A 19,150-nucleotide genomic window follows, 5' to 3' on the forward strand; every position below is an offset into this window, starting at 1 on the left:
GGAGGGTCATCGTGTTCACATAAATGGTAACAAGCCTTAACACTGTGCTCAGTAATCAATTAGGAAGCATTTGAATGAATTCCTAAAATATCCACTGCATTGGCTGCAATGTGTCTGAGCTGTATCATCCAGTACGTGGTGTATTTCTGTAGGTGCAAAAATAGGCGTTTAAAATATTTTATTACACTTTTTTTATAAACACTTATGGATGTGTTTAAAATATCTTACGAGAGCACAGGATGTACAACTCCTTTTCGTTTCTCATGAAATTATGTCAGACATTTTCAGGCGCAGAATAACTATATTATTAAAAGAAAACACACAGCTCTAATATTTAAAATACTGTATTCAAACATCATGGACTCCACATCATTTTTTCTGGAATTGAAAGTGTTAAAAATGACGACTGTGTTGTATTACACTCAACTGACCACTTTTACTTATGAAGCATTGCAAAATAACTTAAAGCATTATCAATGTAAAGATAACAACTTAACAAACTTTTATTGTTATATTTAAAATGACAACATGAATTATAGACATTAACATAAAACATAACTCATTCAAACATGTAATGTCTTCACGTCAAGGGCTTGACACTAACCCTTACTACACGGTACATGGCAACACGAGATGTGGCATCAGTCCATCCAGCTTGTGTTCCGCAGAGAGGGAGATGGGCACTCAGGGCTCGGCGGTGTGACAACGGATACATTAGTCCCTCCAGGGCCTACTTGCCAATGCTGTTTGAGTTCCAGCACTCATGAACGTGACCCTTATATTTCAGAACATAAAATGAAAAAAATGCACATCTGGATATGACATTTTTCCACGAGCAGCGACGCACACTCAGGTGCATTGCATCGCAGTGGTCAGAGGAAGACAACGCAAATGGGCTCAAACTAGTGACCATAATTTGTTTCAAGTTACTTTATTTTACAACGTCATTTTCCATAAGCTTCATCCCGATGTTTGTGCTGTCGACGTCATGCTATGAGACGAATAATCCATTCGCATCTCCACACAGAGCAGCAACCCTTCGTGTTGAAGAACGGGCCACTGAAGCAGATGTCATAGAACTACCTTCGAGAACCCTTCAATGTGATCTGGTTTGCACAGTAAGAGGAAGCACTTGCGCATCAACTGTACCTGCAATGTTCGTCACACGATAGCTAGTCAAACCAACGTTTTATTTTTCAGAATTGGAATTTAGCCAAATTAAGTGCACAACCTTGCTTTGTGCAGTCACTGGTAATGGAGCTGAAACCATCAATCCACTACTCTTGGGAACACAGTTAAATCACAATTGGTTACCTGGACTCAATCCCAGGATCTCAGCAGTGCCGGCTCAGCACTGTGACGTCTGAGCCACCTGCCCACCTACACGGTAAGTGCACCTCATTCAAGTTACTTGTCTCTAGTTAGAGGTGGACACCTCATCCACCACCTCCTCCATGGCTGTGATGTGCTTCTCATTTACACTTCCAATACACGGGCACTGCCTCTCATATTGATGCATCAAACATAGCAGAGTACATCATTTTAAAACACACCTTAGGCAATGATGGTGCGAGGCATAAGAAAACTAAGAAGAAGTATAGAGCCCCAAGGAACCCAAGTGGCCCAGGAGACATGAAAAATAGGGGTACACCACATATGAGCTCAAACTCACATCCTTATTAAAAAAAAAATATTAACATGTCTAACAATACTATTAAAATAATGTAAATTTCAATGAATCGGTTATTTTCATTGTTTCACACAAGGGTGATATCTAACTTATCCCTGTTTGTAATCGTGTAACCCTAACCCAAACGCACAATGTCTGCTAAGGGCCTAGGCTGGATCAGAAGTGCCGCTGCTGCCCCTAGGGCTGAGAGTGTTCGGCCCATCCCACATTGACGTCCGAGGGCACGCACGCTTTCTGTCGGTCAGAATATCGCCCGAGTTAGTCTACGTATACCAAGCAGCAAGGAATGATTGCATGCAAATGATTAGACACCTGCTGTGTGTGTCACTATGAGGTGTTTTTCTTAGTGGCACAATATTAAAAATTTATTTTAAGACATAATCCAGAAATATAATTCCTTTCTACCACTCGGTTCACGTAACTTGTCCATCATTGTCGCATTTAAAAAGGTAATAATTCAGTGTAACAGCAACTATTTTTTTTTCTGGAGATCAAACACCGAGATGATTGCAAACATGTTCGAGTCTTATTTAAAAATGGAACTGAGATGATCAAGGTAGCCGAGAAACATACATTTTGTACCGTCTGTTTAAAAAAAATACCCAAAAATGCTTAATCATGCCTAGTTTCTCTTTTATCAACCCAGCAAGATAGGGCTTGAGCTACAATCCCTCTCTTTGCTTTCGTCCATGACTGCAGACGTCGCGCACAAGCATCAAAACAGAAAGAAGCAATTGAACAAACAGGAGGTGCAACAGCAAGAGATTGACAGATCGCAGCAAATAACAAATAATTAACTGCAAAGAGTCTGAGTGCACTTCGCTAAACTAAGGCTCATTCCACTCAGTGGGGGGGTCTTCATCTTCACACTCTGCCAAAATCTTCTCCCCCTGCGAGGACTTGACGTGGTCCCAAAGTGCAACGTTTTCATCCCCCGTGCTTGGTTATAAACCCATCCGCGATCAATCCACTCACTGTGAGTGATCGTCCATCTGCTCCCAATCGCACGTTCCGGTGGCCACCAAAACACAGCGATCGGCGCTTGAGAGGCACCGCCGCTTTGGAAGAGAGGTTGGCGCACGGCGGAGCAGCCATAGCCAAGGAAGAGCTGGGGTCCCTAAGGAGGACTCATCAGGTTGTAGACCATGCTGCAGACGCAGATAGAAGGCGTGCACCGATCAAAAACCCGTGTCCCCCGTTTGAGATATAAATGGTAAAACGCAGCCCTGAAACTGTTTGCTCAGGCCACTGTGGGTGGATGGGCCTCCACAAAAGGGAGCTCCAATGGCCTCCCCAGGCCTTCTTAAGAGTGCCCTCTGGAGGAATAGCAATGTAACTTTTAAGTACTTTTATCTCCCACACTAGCCAGAAGTCCAAGAGGAGGTGGGAGTACCCACACTCGACCCAACAACACGTCACCTGCTGATCAGCTGTGGTGTTCCCATTTAAACTGCTGGGTGGACAGAGTTGGGGGCATTCAGAAAACTTGCTCATTGCTCCAACTGCCGTGCCAGGAGATAAAATGGGTGACCTCTGAATTGCAAGGTCAGTATGCCAACCATCCCCACCAACTTACAGCCCTTTGACAATCCAATGCTGGATAAAATACTCTCAATACCATGTCAGTTATGGAGATTGAATATACTTCACCACGACGGTCAGTGTGGGTTGGAGAAGGAGGGGCTCAGAACCAGATCAGATATTACTCGCCATTGTTGTTAGCCACGGCCAGGAAACAAACTAGGGTCACCAGTGTACGTACCACAGGCACCACCGCTCCACCCCGAGTATACCGTTACCAGCAGTGTGTCTATAGCTAGGACCATTATTATTTAAGGCAGATCGGGATCAAAACGATGAAATAAAGAGGCCAGGCAGAGTAAGGTGGAGTGCGTTTGGAAAACTGGACTTAACGAAGAAAAGCGATTTTACAATGTGTCTAAAGAACGGAGTGTTCAATCGATGCATATTTCCTACTATGCCATGTGGATCGGGAACATGCACTCAACCAAAGAATGTGGAACAAAAGCTCAAAACTGCTCAAAAAGAAGCACGATTAGATGAATACATGCTGGGAAGTATGCTGAGAAACAAACAGGGACATATGGATGAAAGAACAAATACAAATTAGAGACAGTATAACTGGGAGAAGAGTAAGTGGACTTTGGCAGAACATAGCGCTATAAGGGATGATCGCAGATAGATGAGACTGGTGATAGAATGGCAGCCAAAGGAGTGAACACACCGAAAGGGATGACCACTGCAGAAGTGGGAGTGATGAAATCAGCTCATGTGCAGGAGTGAGATGAATTGTAGCATCGCAAGAGCACAGGGCATGTAAGAATGTGAGGAGGCCTTCATCCAGGAGTAGGTAGAACATGGATGATGATAAAAGGCAATTATAATCAGAATGCATAAATCACAGCACGTGACTCCAGCATATTGAAATTAATTCAGTTTGTAATACATAAATAAACTTATAAAAAACAGGACAACGTTAATTAGAATGTTGTCTTATTCTGCTGCTACAAGAAAAATACATTTGTGTAGCTGTAAACATGCAGCAAAAATACATTTTACCACATTGGAAGCGATAGCTTTACGCATCACTTTCGTTGTGTAATTATGCAAATTGCTACATATGATGCGAGTTTTACAAATCTAATAATGGTGTTTTCTGGTTTTCTGTTTTCCCATGAGATATTCTAAATTGTGTTAGTCACACTGCTACATCGCCAGTTTATTTTTCACACGAAGAAATGTTTAAACTTTGTGTACAATGGTGTGGTCTGGGACTGTTTTTGCTGTTGTTTACTGCCTTTCCCAAGCTTAGGAATTGATGTTCTTATACAATTTGAACTTATAGATTTTATTTCTTATTTATGTATTGAAGAGGCACCACAGTGGTGTGATATTATCTTCCTCGCCTGGTATGCAGGAGGTCAGGGGTCACAGTTTACAAGCTCTCCCCATGGTCACGTGGATATTTTATCTGAGTCCTCCGGTTTTTCCCTCCACATTTAGAAACATGCGTTTAGATTATTTCGATTATTTGGCTGCTATACATTTCCACATCATTCTTGGCCAAGTCGCTTCTGGACAATAAGCTAATAGCTCAGTGGGATTTATCTAAAAAAATACGTATATTTATTTTTGTATCATTAAATATGTATGTACATACATATGTACACAATTGTATATTTTTTTTCGTGATTTGCTTACCTTTCCTATACTTTGCACACGTCGTGTTTTTGTATTTTTGTTGTTTTAACGTTCTGAGCCGTCCCTACTGGACATCAGTGAAAAGAGCTTTATAGCTCATTGGATTCCTCCCGTATAATTTAATATTCTGATTCTGACTCTGAAGCCACAGAATGGCAGCCTCTCCTCCACGGTTAGCACACCAACATTCCACATGCCTAACTGCAGTGGTTTGTTTTTAGAGGAACCCGAAAGGGGGAACAGTCTCCTGGCTCCACCAAATGGGGTTTGGATTTGGAGAACACACAGCAGGATTAGGGAACACAACAGGAATGGAGAACACGCACAGACTCATTCAAGCTGTTAAGCAAAGGGAGTGGACTTGGCTGGGACGATGGCCAATGGTGAGAAATAATAACGGAGTGATAGCCATGGAATGGTATGCAGGTGCTCGGTGGATTATTACATCGCAAGACCATGAGAGGTGGTTGTGGCTCGGGGAAGCCTTCATCCAGCAGTGGATGGACAAAGCATTCTAAATTATTGTTTTAATTATTTAAAAACTCACAGACGCTGTCTTATGGCATCTCACACACTAGCCCGTGGGTGGTAATGCTCCCACAGCACTCGTGCTAAGAGAGAACCATCGTTTACCAGTAGTCTCGTTACATTCACCACATACGGTAAATAAGTAACATTCGCATGAACAAAACGCCTTGCTTTTAAATGAGCTACAAGCAGCCTAATTGTTTTTCCATCTTCAAAGATGGGGAAACAATAAAGAAATCATACCAGCATGAAGATATTAACCTTTCAACAGAAAACGCTGTTTGGCACTTGGTGAAGCGGGTTTGCAATTAAACGTTAAAGTATAACTTTATAATAACCAATGTCTAGTTTAACACGTAGGCTTTCGCGACCAATATTATTCATAATAAAGGCTTTTGGGTTAGATCGCGTTATTTATAAATGTGTCGTAACCCTCCACCACCCGACACGGCCAACCAGTAAAAAAATGTGTCACGCTTACAAAGGACAAATAGTTCACTACTTTAGCCCACCGGTGTGTTGAAGAGTGAATCAACATCATTTAAAATTTGAGCACGACGTTTCGCTGGTAATTACATCCAGCATCATTGGGCAATTCACCAGAATGGTAAAGCCTTCACTTGCTCCCGGTCTTAAATAGAGCAGCAGCAGGGTGACGTCATCATTTAAAGGAGAGCCCATTGCTGCTCCTTCCTTTTTTTCTTTAATGAAAAGGAAGGAGCAGCAATGGGCTCTCCTTATCTCCTGCTATAGCAAATCTGTACATGGAAAACTTTGAAATAAGAGCACTTGCCTCGAGCGAGATGCCGCGACTCTAAGCTTAAAGGCCGTGATCTGAACGTGGCTCTTTCACTCCAGCGCTGTCCTACCAGACAGTCTCGTCCCTTCACCTGATGAAGGCCGCTTGTGTTGTGGCCGAAACGTCGTGAGAATATTATTGTGTTATTTTATTTTATCAATTTATTATTTTATTCTCATTCTACGTGAATTTACCGAAAGAACCAAATAAGAGAAATAACTTTATTTGCTCTGACAGCTACAGGCTTAGTGCGGCTTGGAAACGTATTATTAAATAATACATACTACAATTCCTTATAGGGGAAACACATACTAATTAACGGATTACTAACGTAGCATATAATCACAATAACACACATTACAACAAATTACTAATCTACAACTCATTACTAATCATAACCATTGACTGATTACCAATAGATTATATAATTACAATACCCCCCCTCCGCCTCAAATCACTGCACCTGAATGAGTTAAATGATGACGTCACCCTGCTGCTGCTCTATTTAAGACCGGGAGCAAGTGATGGCTTTACCATTCTGGCGAATTGCCCGATGATGCTGGATGTAATTACCAGTGAAACGTCGTACTCAAATTTTAAATGATGTTGATTCACTCTTCAACACACCGGTGGGCTAAAGTAGTGAACTATTTGTCCTTTGTAAACGTGACACATTTTTTACTGTTTGGCCGTGTCGGGTGGTGGAGGGTTACGACACATTTATAAATAACGCGATCTAACCCAAAAACCTTTATTATGAACCAATATCTAATTCCAGACCATAAACCACTACGGTATATATGTATTTTATGCCCCATTAATTTCGCATCTCTATTTTAAAATATGTACACACGATAGAAAAAGACATGTAATTGATGGTGTACATTTGTAGCCATATAAAACGGCGAGTGTCCAGATTGATCATGAATATTTAATGCATTTGCCCAAACTACAAGATAACTGGTGCCTCGTAATTAGTCTGACGCTGTATCACCAATAAAAGTCCACTGTAATTTATGGGCCTGTATTAATTATTAAATGTTTTAAATTTATTTTCAAGCACAATTGTTAAACACAGGCCCAAAGGCCTAAAACTATTATTTTGCCAGCAAAGACAGCACTCTAAGGTTCACTTTTAAGATTCGTAAACTAGGAGATGAGATTTCTGGTCCGGATGAGACCACATTATATTTGAGTTGGGCTGTCATTCCAGCACTTGCAGAGTCCCGCACCTCCGGTTAGCACGGTCGGCTTGGCTAAGTAAGGTGCGAAAGAAGTTCAACATACGTACATATATTTGCTCTCTTTATGCATTTTAGCTCAATGCCCACGTTATTATATGGTAATATGCCCATCTCCTCCACCTGGCATAATTCTTTTTCATACATAAACTGGTACTGAGCCATTGGTATTTTATATCGATGGAAAAATCCGTGTGAGACTTCATTCTATACATTGTACAGAATTTGCATATTTTTTTTCAGCTTGCAGGCAGAAAGAAAACGTGAAACATGCACACCACGTGGTATTGTCACCAAAATTCAAAATCCTTTCAAGGCACGAGTTGCTTGCACGCATTTCCCTGGCCTCCTGGAATAGAGGTCAAGTTATTTATCCTGAAATAGTTGCTTTGTGCTCCCATGGCTGAACATGTTCACCCAGTGCGAATATGTATATGCAACACTGTACTTCAATGAAGATGGAGCAATAAAATCGGCTCGTGGGCAGAGACTAAACAAGATTGCTGGATCGCAAGACCATGAAATATGTCTACGGCTTGGGAGGGCCTTAATTTAGCAAATTATGATGATCAAGGTTTATTTTGTTTAAGCAGGTGAGAACTCAAGAGACCAGGATAGTCTCATTTGCAATAGTGACAGGGTCACCAAAATGACAAAAGCAATGATGATAAACAAAACGTGTGTACTATAAATTCATTGATTTATCTTTGGTCGTGGCACGATGCTGAGGACCACAATGTTTTACTGCCAGGCAAACAGTTAAATAATCAGCACCTGGAATTGCTGTAACTGCAGACTGCATGGAAATCCGCAGGGTGAAGGCAGCCCCAGTAGATATCACAGGCTGACAGAATTCTTTGTGGTGCAAAGGCCCACCAGAGGGTTGATTGCCACCCCACGCCCACCATTCCCCAAAACTGTGATTCTCCAGTTCAGTGTGCGATACGCAGGGAGCCCAGGGACGCAGCCACACGTAACGGGGGAGATTAAACTGCTACTCAAAGCACGCCCTTCCCAGACGAATAGCGCTCGCGTGCAGCTACCTTTGAGGTGGCAGAGCAAATATTATTGCTAATTTATGCGTAGGCTTTACTTTTTGCGCACACATAATGGTTACACTTATGAAAGCCAACTGAATTTCAAAGATAATATGATTTATTTTGGCACGAGATTAACCATTTAGTAATTGCTTTTAAAACACAAACCAGGACAAATTTAGCATAGAAAAACAGGTGTGGCGCTCACACGCCTCCATGCACAAAGCAGTTATCAATCCATAATTATTCAATCATCTAACTTCCAGTCGTTGTGCCTTCTCAAAACAAACTGCCACTGCTGCATCAGCGAGCGAGCCATCAAATTGTCCAATCTCCCACTAACCTGTAGAGGTAGTAAAAAAAGGAGAGCAGGTAAAATCCGAGCTTGCACCAGCCCTCCTTGCGACAGTAGGCCAACGCGTCGTCGCCCAAAACAGCACAGGGGTCGTACTGTCCAGGAGAGCTCATCGCCGGTCCACGTAGGTACCTGTGGGGTTAAGTGACAGGGGCACACACCAAAGATGTGACACAAAGTGATGCCAGCGTCGTTACGTGGACACCCAACGCCAACGCCGTGGTGGGGCCGTTGTTACAGGGGCCCTGCTACAAGCTGTGCGAGTCTCTTATTCGATTGTGTTGGCTGCTGCTCACCCAGGAGTGTGTGATTTTTTTTGCCTTTATTAGACCGTAACTGGGACAAAAAGATGGATTGCTGGTGCAAGCGTCAGCTTTCTATGTGGTTATTTTTGCTGGGCATGAAAGAGGTATGAGCCAGAGAGTAAACAAAAAAAACAAGAATGATGGACGCAGGTTATATTGTGGCTTGAGGACATTAGTGTTAAGTTATATCCCTGGCTCCATTTTTCACAATTTCCCTGCAACACTGCACCTTCCAACTCTTCGGCGTGCACTTCGAGTGAGCATTGCCATGCCTGCATTGGACATAATTTGCTGCGCGGAGTCAAACTAAAAATAATAAGTGATCTTCTGCTGTTTAAACAAACATTGAGGTGGTGCCCATCTCCTATTTACATCCCTGAGCCAGTGGTTGAAATTATATATTTCTATGGTGAGAGTGAGTCTTTGCATAGGACAACCACTGTTGACTTCTCCACAGAGCCACTCATTTTATTGACCCCGGAGAGATGATGGGCTGAGTCAACCCCCAAACGGGAGTTGAACTCGCAACCTTCCAATTGCGAGCCGCTCACTCGACTACTGAGCCACATGCCCAGATGTTTATAATAACAATAGACTCATTTTCAAGAACGTCCTGCAATTAGATGCTTGACCAACATACACAAGGGGATGACACTGTAAGGTCCACAGAGACAGGTCTATGAGCTCATTATAGGTACTGTCATTTCCTAACTACCTCGCAGCTCAGTGGCTTTGGAAGTTTCACAGATCTCAATCCGATCCACCAACACTTGACTCCGAAACGCTAGATTACAGGCGTGTGCCACCAAACCTTGCTCTTAATGCCCGCTTATCTACAGAAAAACGACCTCAGCAGAGGGAGAATTTACAACACCATATCCACATTTACAACGACACATTTTCAGGGATCTGTATCTGGTGGTGCATGTTTTTTTTAAAGAGGAGTGGTGGTGGGGTGGGTAGCGCAATCCCCTACGAATCACGACTTTGATTAATTACCAGCCACGGCTAACATCGGTGCCAAGTGATACCTAGGGTCCCTCTATTCACCAACCCCCCCCTTCTCTTCATCAACCAGTGTGGATTGACAACCAGATATCAACTATTATTCGAATTATTGTGAGCTTGATATCAGTACAAAAGAAATGCACAATTGAAAATTATATTTGTTGCATTTTACTATTGTTCGGTAACAACGTTTTCCGACTAAATTATCTGTAAAAGTGTGAACCTACGTTACGTAGAAAATCTCATATCTGTAAACCTGCCTCCACTAAACTAAAAATAAAACCCACCAAATTCTACATATTGTGCCATACACACAGCTGTGTCGCTCTCACTTACAATGCAAACAGTGAATCTCAATGGGCTCTCGCTGGATAAACAGAGGACATGGAAGTGAAATTAAATAAAAATCCACTTTGGCCACTTCAATCCACTTTTGTGAAATGGCCTGCACACTGTCGAGCACTCGCATCACTCTGAACACTCACTTTGCCGATCCAATATTTTAACGTCTCTTTAACAAAAAGGTCAGCAACCCTGGGCTAGGGATTAAACTAGATGTCATATTGCCACATGGCATCTCAGCCACTTGTTTCAAAAACATAACATAAACTATTGCAACGAATCTCAGAGGTTTTTTTTCTTCTCATGTCTCAGAATGATTCCCTCACAAAGCCTGTCAGCGGCAAATATACGCTTACACCTATTCAGTCGGTGACATGATGTGTTATATTGCTGTGGCTGGGTTGCAGAGATAAACCAACATAGCGATAAATCTGTAGAGATTAACTTCACTTTTGCAAAGAAATGTAGGTCGCTGGGTAAACAATGTTTGATCAAACCATTCCCCCGCTATACGGTTGAAGCCACATACTCCAATGGGACAGTGCTTAATGAGCGAAAATATCAACAATCTGTCCCAAAATTGTATGTGTTCTTCTTGAAAAACATGGTCCATTGTGAATTCGAAATGTACCAATTTCAATAACGAGATGTCACAAAGAATGGAGTATATTATTTCACTCAAAACCTGCTGTGTTCTTTGGTTTCCTCGCATAGCTAAATAAAACCCATACAATATAACTGGTATTGGTCAAACATCTCAATGATAGAAAATTGTGGGGGGAAAAAAAAACCCAATCCAATAATGCCATGACTTTGATAGCTATGCTGGGTGGATTAGCAGAAATGTATGCATGCGGCACATACACCTGGCATCATAAGCACAAGGGTGCCTGGGAGTGAAGCTCACTTCGTGCCCTGAGGGCGAAGATGCCCGTGAGAGACCAGCAGAGTGCATGCTGCACCGCACGCATTTACAGAGATATTGCGTCTGCCGGTAACCTGCACAATCACACACCACTCTAAGCGGCTACGGCGTAGGCAATATAACGGTGGTCGGTACCGAAAATTTTGTATTTCAATGTTCACACGTTGGCATTTTATTGAATGTATTTATTGAATACCAGGTTTCCCTTGGATAATAGACTCTTGGTTCTCAAGCGGCTCCCATCCGGTCATGTATAAACCCCATGTCTTGTGTGAAAACAGGAGTGTTTTGTTACTGGGGTGTGATTAGCCCTCTTGAATAATGCCTATTTTCATTTAAAAGCGCCCATGTTATGTTCACCTTCATAAGCAGGCTCGACTCAAGAGATCCGCTTGGACAAAAACGGCAGTTTAGGTCAAATAGAAAAGTGTCCGTTTCAGTTTGTATTATTTAATTAAGAGTCAATGGAACTGGCGCTTGCAGCTATTTTTATGCAAATCAAATTTTACCATTTCCTGGCATCACTGTCACTGCATAACAAAGGCCAATGCTGCAGGATTGCCATTCTCACAGGGCAAGGGCAGTCATGCAAATGCACCCTCGAGTTGCTGCTATACTATGAATTCTTAATGAAATGCCAACAATTGCTTAATTAAATGCTTCACAAGTTATTCTAGAAAACTAGCACAACATCATGTCGCCACCTTCAAGTTTCATGTATATGTATGTGACCAGGTGAGAACTCAAGAGACCAGGATTGTCTTTGCAAGATTTATCTGGGACACCAACATCACAAATATAATCACGTAAATTGACGTACCAACTCTGAAGCAAACTAAAATGGAAGCAAACACAGCCAAATTGAAACATGACCAATATAACTGCGTTACAGAAATCTAAAATCCTGCATGAACATGAACCAATATTCAATACAATAAATATCCTATCATGAAATATGGCCTGAACAATTTATATATATATAGTGGAGTAAACAATACGCATAGGAATTGGCCATATACAGTACATACAGACAGACAAGGAGAACGAGTCACATGAGGTCGAACAGGTGGTCGAGTCGCGGGTGGCGTAAACAACCCGAAGTAATTAAGGGAGTCGTGGCACGAGGGCTGTGATTGGTCGAGAGGCTGTTAGTGTTAAGTGGTGGCGTCTGGATGTCTGATGGAGGGGACAGGTGCGAGCTGGCGGAAAATGGACAGCGAGCCACGTGGCAAATAATTAAGGCTAATGCGAAAGGGGATAAAACGCGAGGTGGTTTGAACGGAGGAGAGTTGCTGCTGGGGAGTTGTTGTTGGAGAGTTGTTACTGGGCAGTTGTTGGCGAGAGGTGAAGAGATACGAAGACAGCTGGAATGTTAGGGAAGAATAGATAGAGAGCCGGACCCCAAAGACAGTAAATAGCGATAGGGAGAGTCAGCGTTAGCGGAGATAGATGGAGTCACTGTGTGTGAATAGATAGATGGAGTCACTGTGTGTGAATAGACAGACAGGATACTGTGTGTGAATAGATAGAAGAAGAACCACTGTGTGTGGAAGGAAAGTCACTGCGTGTGAAGAGATAGCGGCGATACTGTGTGTGAGGAGATAGAAGACGAACCACTGTGTGTGGAAGGGAAAACACTGTGTGTGAAGAGATAGAGGAAGGAACACTGTGTGTGGAAGGGGATGCACGGACGATGCTGAAGTAAATCGGAGTGTCCGAGTTGGCGGAGCACGGAGAGAATTACTGTGTGTATGGAACGATGGAATACAAGTGACGGCGGAAAAAGAGACGTTGTCGTCCGAGTGAATTCACGGCACTACATTTGGTGTCAGAAAAAGTACGGAACACGCCACGATGTCAAGGAAAGCGGCAAAGAAAAGAAATCTGCCAGTGGACTCGGGCGGTGACAGCGACAACGACGAATTGCAGCCTGGCCAGATGGCCGGCAGTACTCCGGACGGTGACAGCGGTTCGGGTGGTGCTGAAGGCCCGTGATCGCCAGAGGATTGGCGAGTCCTCATGACCCAGTGGGAGGCTAGAATGGAGAAGTTGTCGGAGGAATTCCAGAACTTCTTGACGGAGAACCGCATTCAACTACCCGTACCGGGTCCACCGCCGGAGGTTGCCGCTCAGCCGGAGCGGTTGTAAGATTCTGACGACGAAGACGACCAGTCGGAGGGACCGCCACGACGGCTACACGTTCAACGATTTGAGGCCAAAGTAGGAGATTGGACGACATTCATACGAAGATTCCGTGCGGCTTACGAGTCCCTGAATTGGACGGAGAGTGCCGCGTTACGAGCACTGCCGACGGCATTGGATGATGACTCCTTGGCGACTTTTAACGGACTCCCTGCCGCTGTCAGAAAAACATTGGACGGTGCTATTGCGGCAATGAGGAAGGTCTACGAGCCGCGGTTGGTCGCCAAACGTCGATTTCAACAGAGGAAACGGGAGGCCACGGGGTCCCCCCTGGCATTTTGCAGCGCCTTGCTGGCCCTCGCCCAGGTTGCGTACCCGGCGATGGACGAGGAGGGCTGGGACTCCCTGCTGCAAGAGAAGATGTTACAGCTGGCGAAGGAACTGAAAGTCGTCTTGTCGCTCCCGGACAAGGATGATGATGACGACGTGTCATCGTTGCTGATCGCCAGGAACATACAAGTCAACCTTGATATACGAGACGAACCAGCGGCGGCGGTAGCGCAGCCGTCGCTAACGACCCCTGCCGGGGCTGCGAGCACGGTGGCGGTGGTGGTGGACGAGGCGCCGCCGATGGCAGCGGCGGCCGGGGTGTCGACCGGAGACTGACGGCGTCATCCCGGGGCATATGGGGACGGCGTGCATCGGACATGCTACAAGTGCGGGCGGAGGGGTCATCTCGCCCGCGACTGCTGGAGACAAAGAGGTGGTCCTCCGTGGGCGCCGAACAACTACGGCGGGCGGTTCCCCCAAGACCAAGGATCCCGGGTGAGTCGTGATGCATTCAATACACGGCCGCCCTATCCACATCACTCATCTGTGTCATCTCAACCGTATTCATCGGGTTCGGATAGTACGCATGGCCGGGGTATGTGGGGCGCGTTGGTGCATCGTGTGTTGTGTGATGGCATGTATTCAAAGTGTTATGGTATGGCTTATTGTGGATACCGGGGCGTCGGCAACTCTCATTTCGTTGCAAACTTTTCGGTCGCTGCCGACGTCGCCTGGATTGTTAGCGCCAGTGGAAGGGCCATGTGTAGCGGCAAACGGGGGTAGTTTGGGCATTATGGGCTGCGTGGTTGTGACAATTCAAATTGGGGAGGTTATTGTGACAGGAAGTGTTTTGGTTTCAACGGCCTTGGCCGTACCGTGTTTGTTGGGCACGGATTTTTTGCAAAAGATGCCAATTAAGATTTCAGTGGAAAAAGGTTGTTTGGAATTACCGTCGGGGAAATGTATGAAATTTTTGGGGACGCCTTCGAAATTTGCGGTGGCGAACGCTGTGGTGCAGGCCATGGTGAGCCGCACCGTGCGTGTCCCACCTGCATCGCAAATATTGGTACCGCTACGGTTAAATAAGGAATTGCCTTGGGATGAGCTACAGGAGGGAGTGCTGTTGACACCCTCAAATGCTGTGTCGAGAATGCCCACCGTGGTAGGAGCTTTGACCATAATACCAACTTATTGTGACCCCTCCATTCAAATTGTAAACACGGGGCACAAAGAGGTTGTTATTCAACTGGGCACTACGTTGGAGCACGCATCGGGTGCGCCGGGTCCAGAAACAAAAACATGTTTTGCTACGGGGCAGGATGAAATGTTGTCAAGAGAGGAGGACGATCCGGAATGGTTAAGGGATCTTTACAAGCAAAACCCAGAGTTATCACCTGTGCAACGGTCGAGTTTGCATGCGTTGCTAGTGGAATTTAAGGATGTGTTCAGTTCAGGGAAATACGACGTGGGTTGAATGACGTTGCAGCATCGTATTGACACGGGGAATGCACCCCCGATCAGGTTAAATTCGCATCGTGTAGGTCCTCTTGAGAAAGAATGTATTCGGCGATCTGTTGATGAAATGCTAGAGCAGGATATTATCGCCCCATCGTCCAGCCCGTGGGGAGCCCCTATTGTCCTCGTTAAAAAACGTGACGGAACCATGCGATTTTGTGTTGACTATCGGAAATTGAATAAAGTTTCGGTGGTGGAAGCGTACCCGCTTCCACAAATTGATGATTCGCTGGACGCCCTGTCCGGCGCCAGAATCTTTTCGACCCTCGATTTGTTGTCAGGCTTTTGGCAATTGCCCCTGGATAAAGAGTCAAGACCTAAAACGGCATTTCGGACACCACAAGGATTGTATCAATTTAACGTGCTCCCGATGGGACTCCACTCAGCACCGGCGACCTTCCAGCGATTAATGGAACTCGTATTGTCGGGCCTGCAGTGGGAGTCATGTTTGATATATTTAGATGATGTGATTGTTTTCAGTAGGAATTTCGATGAACGTTTGCAACGGCTGCGCGCCATTTTTGGCAGAGTGCGGAGCGCTGGATTGAAATTTAAACCACAGAAGTGCCAATTGTTGAGAACATCGGTGAAGTATTTGGGGCACGTCGTTAGTGCGTCAGGAGTGGCCACTGATCCGGAAAAGACGAGTTGTGTGCGTACATGGCCAGTGCCGAAAACAACGGGGAAGTGCGTAGCTTTGTGGGCTTTGCATCGTATTATCAGCGGTTTGTTAAGGATTTTGCCATGATTGCTCGACCATTGCATATGCTGACCAGGAAAGGTGTAAAGTTTCAATGGGGGATTGCTGAACAAAAATCGTTTGAAGCGTTGCGGGCCGCACTGGCAGACGCACCGCCGTTGGGATACCCGGAATTTACGAAGCAATTTATACTTGACACGGATGCCTGTGATACGGGCATAGGCGCGGTTGTGTCACAAATGGTTGATGGCGTCGAGAGAGTGGTGGCATATGGCAGCCGGGTGTTATCGCCGGCGGAGCAAAAATACTGTGTGACGCGTAGGGAATTATTGGCGATTGTCCATTTTGTGCGCCAGTTCCGACCATATCTATACGGCAGGGAATTTTTGATCCGCACTGATCACGCGGCGCTACAGTACTCGCTGCGCGTGGATCAGCCGTCGGGGCAAATGGCTCGCTGGATTGAGACCCTCCAGGAGTACTCTTTCACGATCCAGCATAGGAAAGGGACGCACCATGTAAACGCGGATGCTTTGTCGAGGTTGCCGCGACCGGCTGAGACGTGTCGGTGCAAAGAGGGCTCGCTGCGTTGCGGCCCGCCGCTGCAGGAGGTTCCGCAAACGGTCGCTGCAGCGGGTTTGGGGGTGCCAGGGATAATCCCTGGAGCAGAAATTGGACTGTTGGGGTTGTCATTGAAGCAGTGGAAGCAACTGCAGGTGGAAGATTACTCGCTGACCAGGATAAGGCTGCGTGCCTCTCGTTCAAGGGGATCGGAGGATCGCCCATTTTTGATGTTAACGGAGGGGTTGCTTGTTCGCTGGGATGTGGAAGCACAAAAATTTTGTATTGTTGTCCCGAAGGTGTTGCAGGGGAAACTGATTAACGAGGTACATGAGAAATTGCTGCATCTGGGGGAGAAGAAGACCGCGTTGACGGTGGGGAGTGAATTTTACTGGCCGGGAATGTTTAACGATGTGAAACAGCATGTAAAAGCGTGCCAGGAATGTGCACGGAGGAAAGCGCCGGCACGGCCATATCGTGTCCCTTTGCAATCGATTCAAGTTTCGAGAGTGAACGAAATTGTGGCACTGGATATTTTGGGTCCGTTCCCCATCACCCCCCGAGGGCACAGATATTTGCTCGTCGGGGTGGAATACTTAACTCGTTGGCCGATGGCATGGCCACTAGTAGACCAGTCAGCAACGTCGATCGCTGAGGCTTTCTTGAATGGATACGTATTAGATAAGGGGACCCCGGAACATTTGCTTACTGACCAAGGCAGAAATTTTTCATCGAAATTGATTAAGGACGTGTGTGACTCGCTGGGGACCAAAAAGATCCGGACGTCCCTGTACCACCCGCAGACTGACGAGATGGTCGAGCGGCTGCATAGGACGCTGACGTCCATGCTTTGTCACCAAGTAAACACCGCTCAAGATGATTGGGATCTGCATGTTGCAGCGACGCTGGCCGCGTATAGATTGGCCCCGCATGCCTCAACGGGGTACTCGCCATTTTTTCTGATGTATGGACGGGAACCGGAAGCGCCGGCTATTGTGAAATTGGGAATTCGAAAACGGGAGAAATCTACGACGGTGCCTGCTCCGATGCAGGTGGCTTTGGACCGTCTAAGGAAAGCCCGAGAGGCTGCATTGCAAAATACTGCAGGACGACAAGCCACTAACGAAAGATTGTTCGGCAGGCAGCGGCCACGAGAGTCGTGGAGTGTTGGAGATAAAGCCTGGTTGCACTGCCCCATGGTGCCGGTGGGAACGTCCCCGAAGTTTCACCGCCCCTGGCAGGGGCCCGTTGATATTGTGGAGGTTTTACGGGATCAGAGTGTGCGAATAAAATTCGGTCGTCGGATATGGTTTGTTCACCCGTCGCGCCTGAAGAAATTTGTGTTACCATATGATGCGTCATCCCCCATCCGAGAGCGGCCTGTATTGGATGTGTCCGACGAACCTGTGGGGAGGTCACAAGTGCGCGTGTCCCAGAGATCTGCCCCCCGTGTGCCTGCAGGATCGCCCTTTTTGGGCAGGGTTACCGACCGGACGCCGATTGAACGGCCACAGATCCGGACCAATGGCCGTCCCGACCGTGAACGACGGACAGCCCCGCCAGCTGAGTGTCGCTGGGACAGGGATGGGCGCAGGGTTCATTGGCAAGACGAGCGAGGCCCTCCCTTACCGCAGGGTATCCCGTGCAGGGGAGATGGACCAGCAGCGGGAACCCGTTCCAGAAGGAATACAATACATTGACTTTGGGGGTTGGGAATTCTGTATAAAGGTGTTGTGTGTGATTGTACAAAATGGTTGTATATTGCAAATGCGTTATGTATATATGTTGTCATCGTTCCGTCCGCTTCACTCCACTACTCCAATTCGAGTATATCGTAGCCGGGGACGGCTAGGTTATTTCATCATGGGGGGGGGGGGGGGGGGGTGATGTAGTGGAGTAAACAATACGCATAGGAATTGGCCATATACAGTACATACAGACAGACAAGGAGAACGGGTCACATGAGGTCGAACAGGTGGTCGAGTCACGGGTGGCATAAACAACCCGAAGTAATTAAGGGAGTCGTGGCACGAGGGCTGTGATTGGTCGAGAGGCTGTTGGTGTTAAGTGGTGGCGTCTGGATATCTGATGGAGGGGACAGGTGCGAGCTGGCGGAAAACGGCCAGCGAGCCACGTGGCAATTAATTAAGGCTAATGCGAAAGGGGATAAAACGCGAGGTGGTTTGAACGGAGGAGAGTTGCTGCTGGGGAGTTGTTGGAGAATTGTTGCTGGGCAGTTGTTGGCGAGAGGTGAAGAGATACGAAGAAGACAGCTGGAATGTTAGGGAAGAATAGATAGAGAACCGGACCCCAAAGACAGTAAATAGCGATAGGGAGAGTCAGTGTTAGCGGAGATAGATGGAGTCACTGTGTGTGAATAGATAGATGGAGTCACTGTGTGTGAATAGACAGACAGGATACTGTGTGTGAATAGATAGAAGAAGAACCAC

General features: G+C 45.9%; 1 protein-coding gene across 2 annotated transcripts in view; it reads right to left on the reverse strand.

Annotated features, from left to right (window-relative positions):
• Window positions 1-328: 328 nt before the first annotated feature.
• LOC116943310 (protein cornichon homolog 1-like) overlaps window positions 329-19,150 on the reverse strand; it is a 35,039-nt gene continuing 16,217 nt past the window's right edge. Inside the window, exons 4-5 of one of the 2 annotated variants that reach the window (XM_076067646.1) lie at window positions 8,861-9,004; window positions 329-2,838 (exon numbers count right to left, since the gene is read on the reverse strand). In XM_076067646.1, coding sequence (XP_075923761.1) covers window positions 2,662-2,838; window positions 8,861-9,004 — 321 coding nt within the window. In that variant the 3' untranslated portion in view covers window positions 329-2,661. The remainder of the gene's footprint in view (window positions 2,839-8,860; window positions 9,005-19,150) is intronic. The other variant, XM_032956063.2, reaches the window with a different exon arrangement.

Source organism: Petromyzon marinus, chromosome 17 (genome assembly GCF_048934315.1).
Source record: "Petromyzon marinus isolate PM22_M1 ecotype Great Lakes invasive population chromosome 17, UKy_Petmar_22M1.pri1.0, whole genome shotgun sequence".
NCBI classification, from domain to species: domain Eukaryota; kingdom Metazoa; phylum Chordata; class Hyperoartia; order Petromyzontiformes; family Petromyzontidae; genus Petromyzon; species Petromyzon marinus.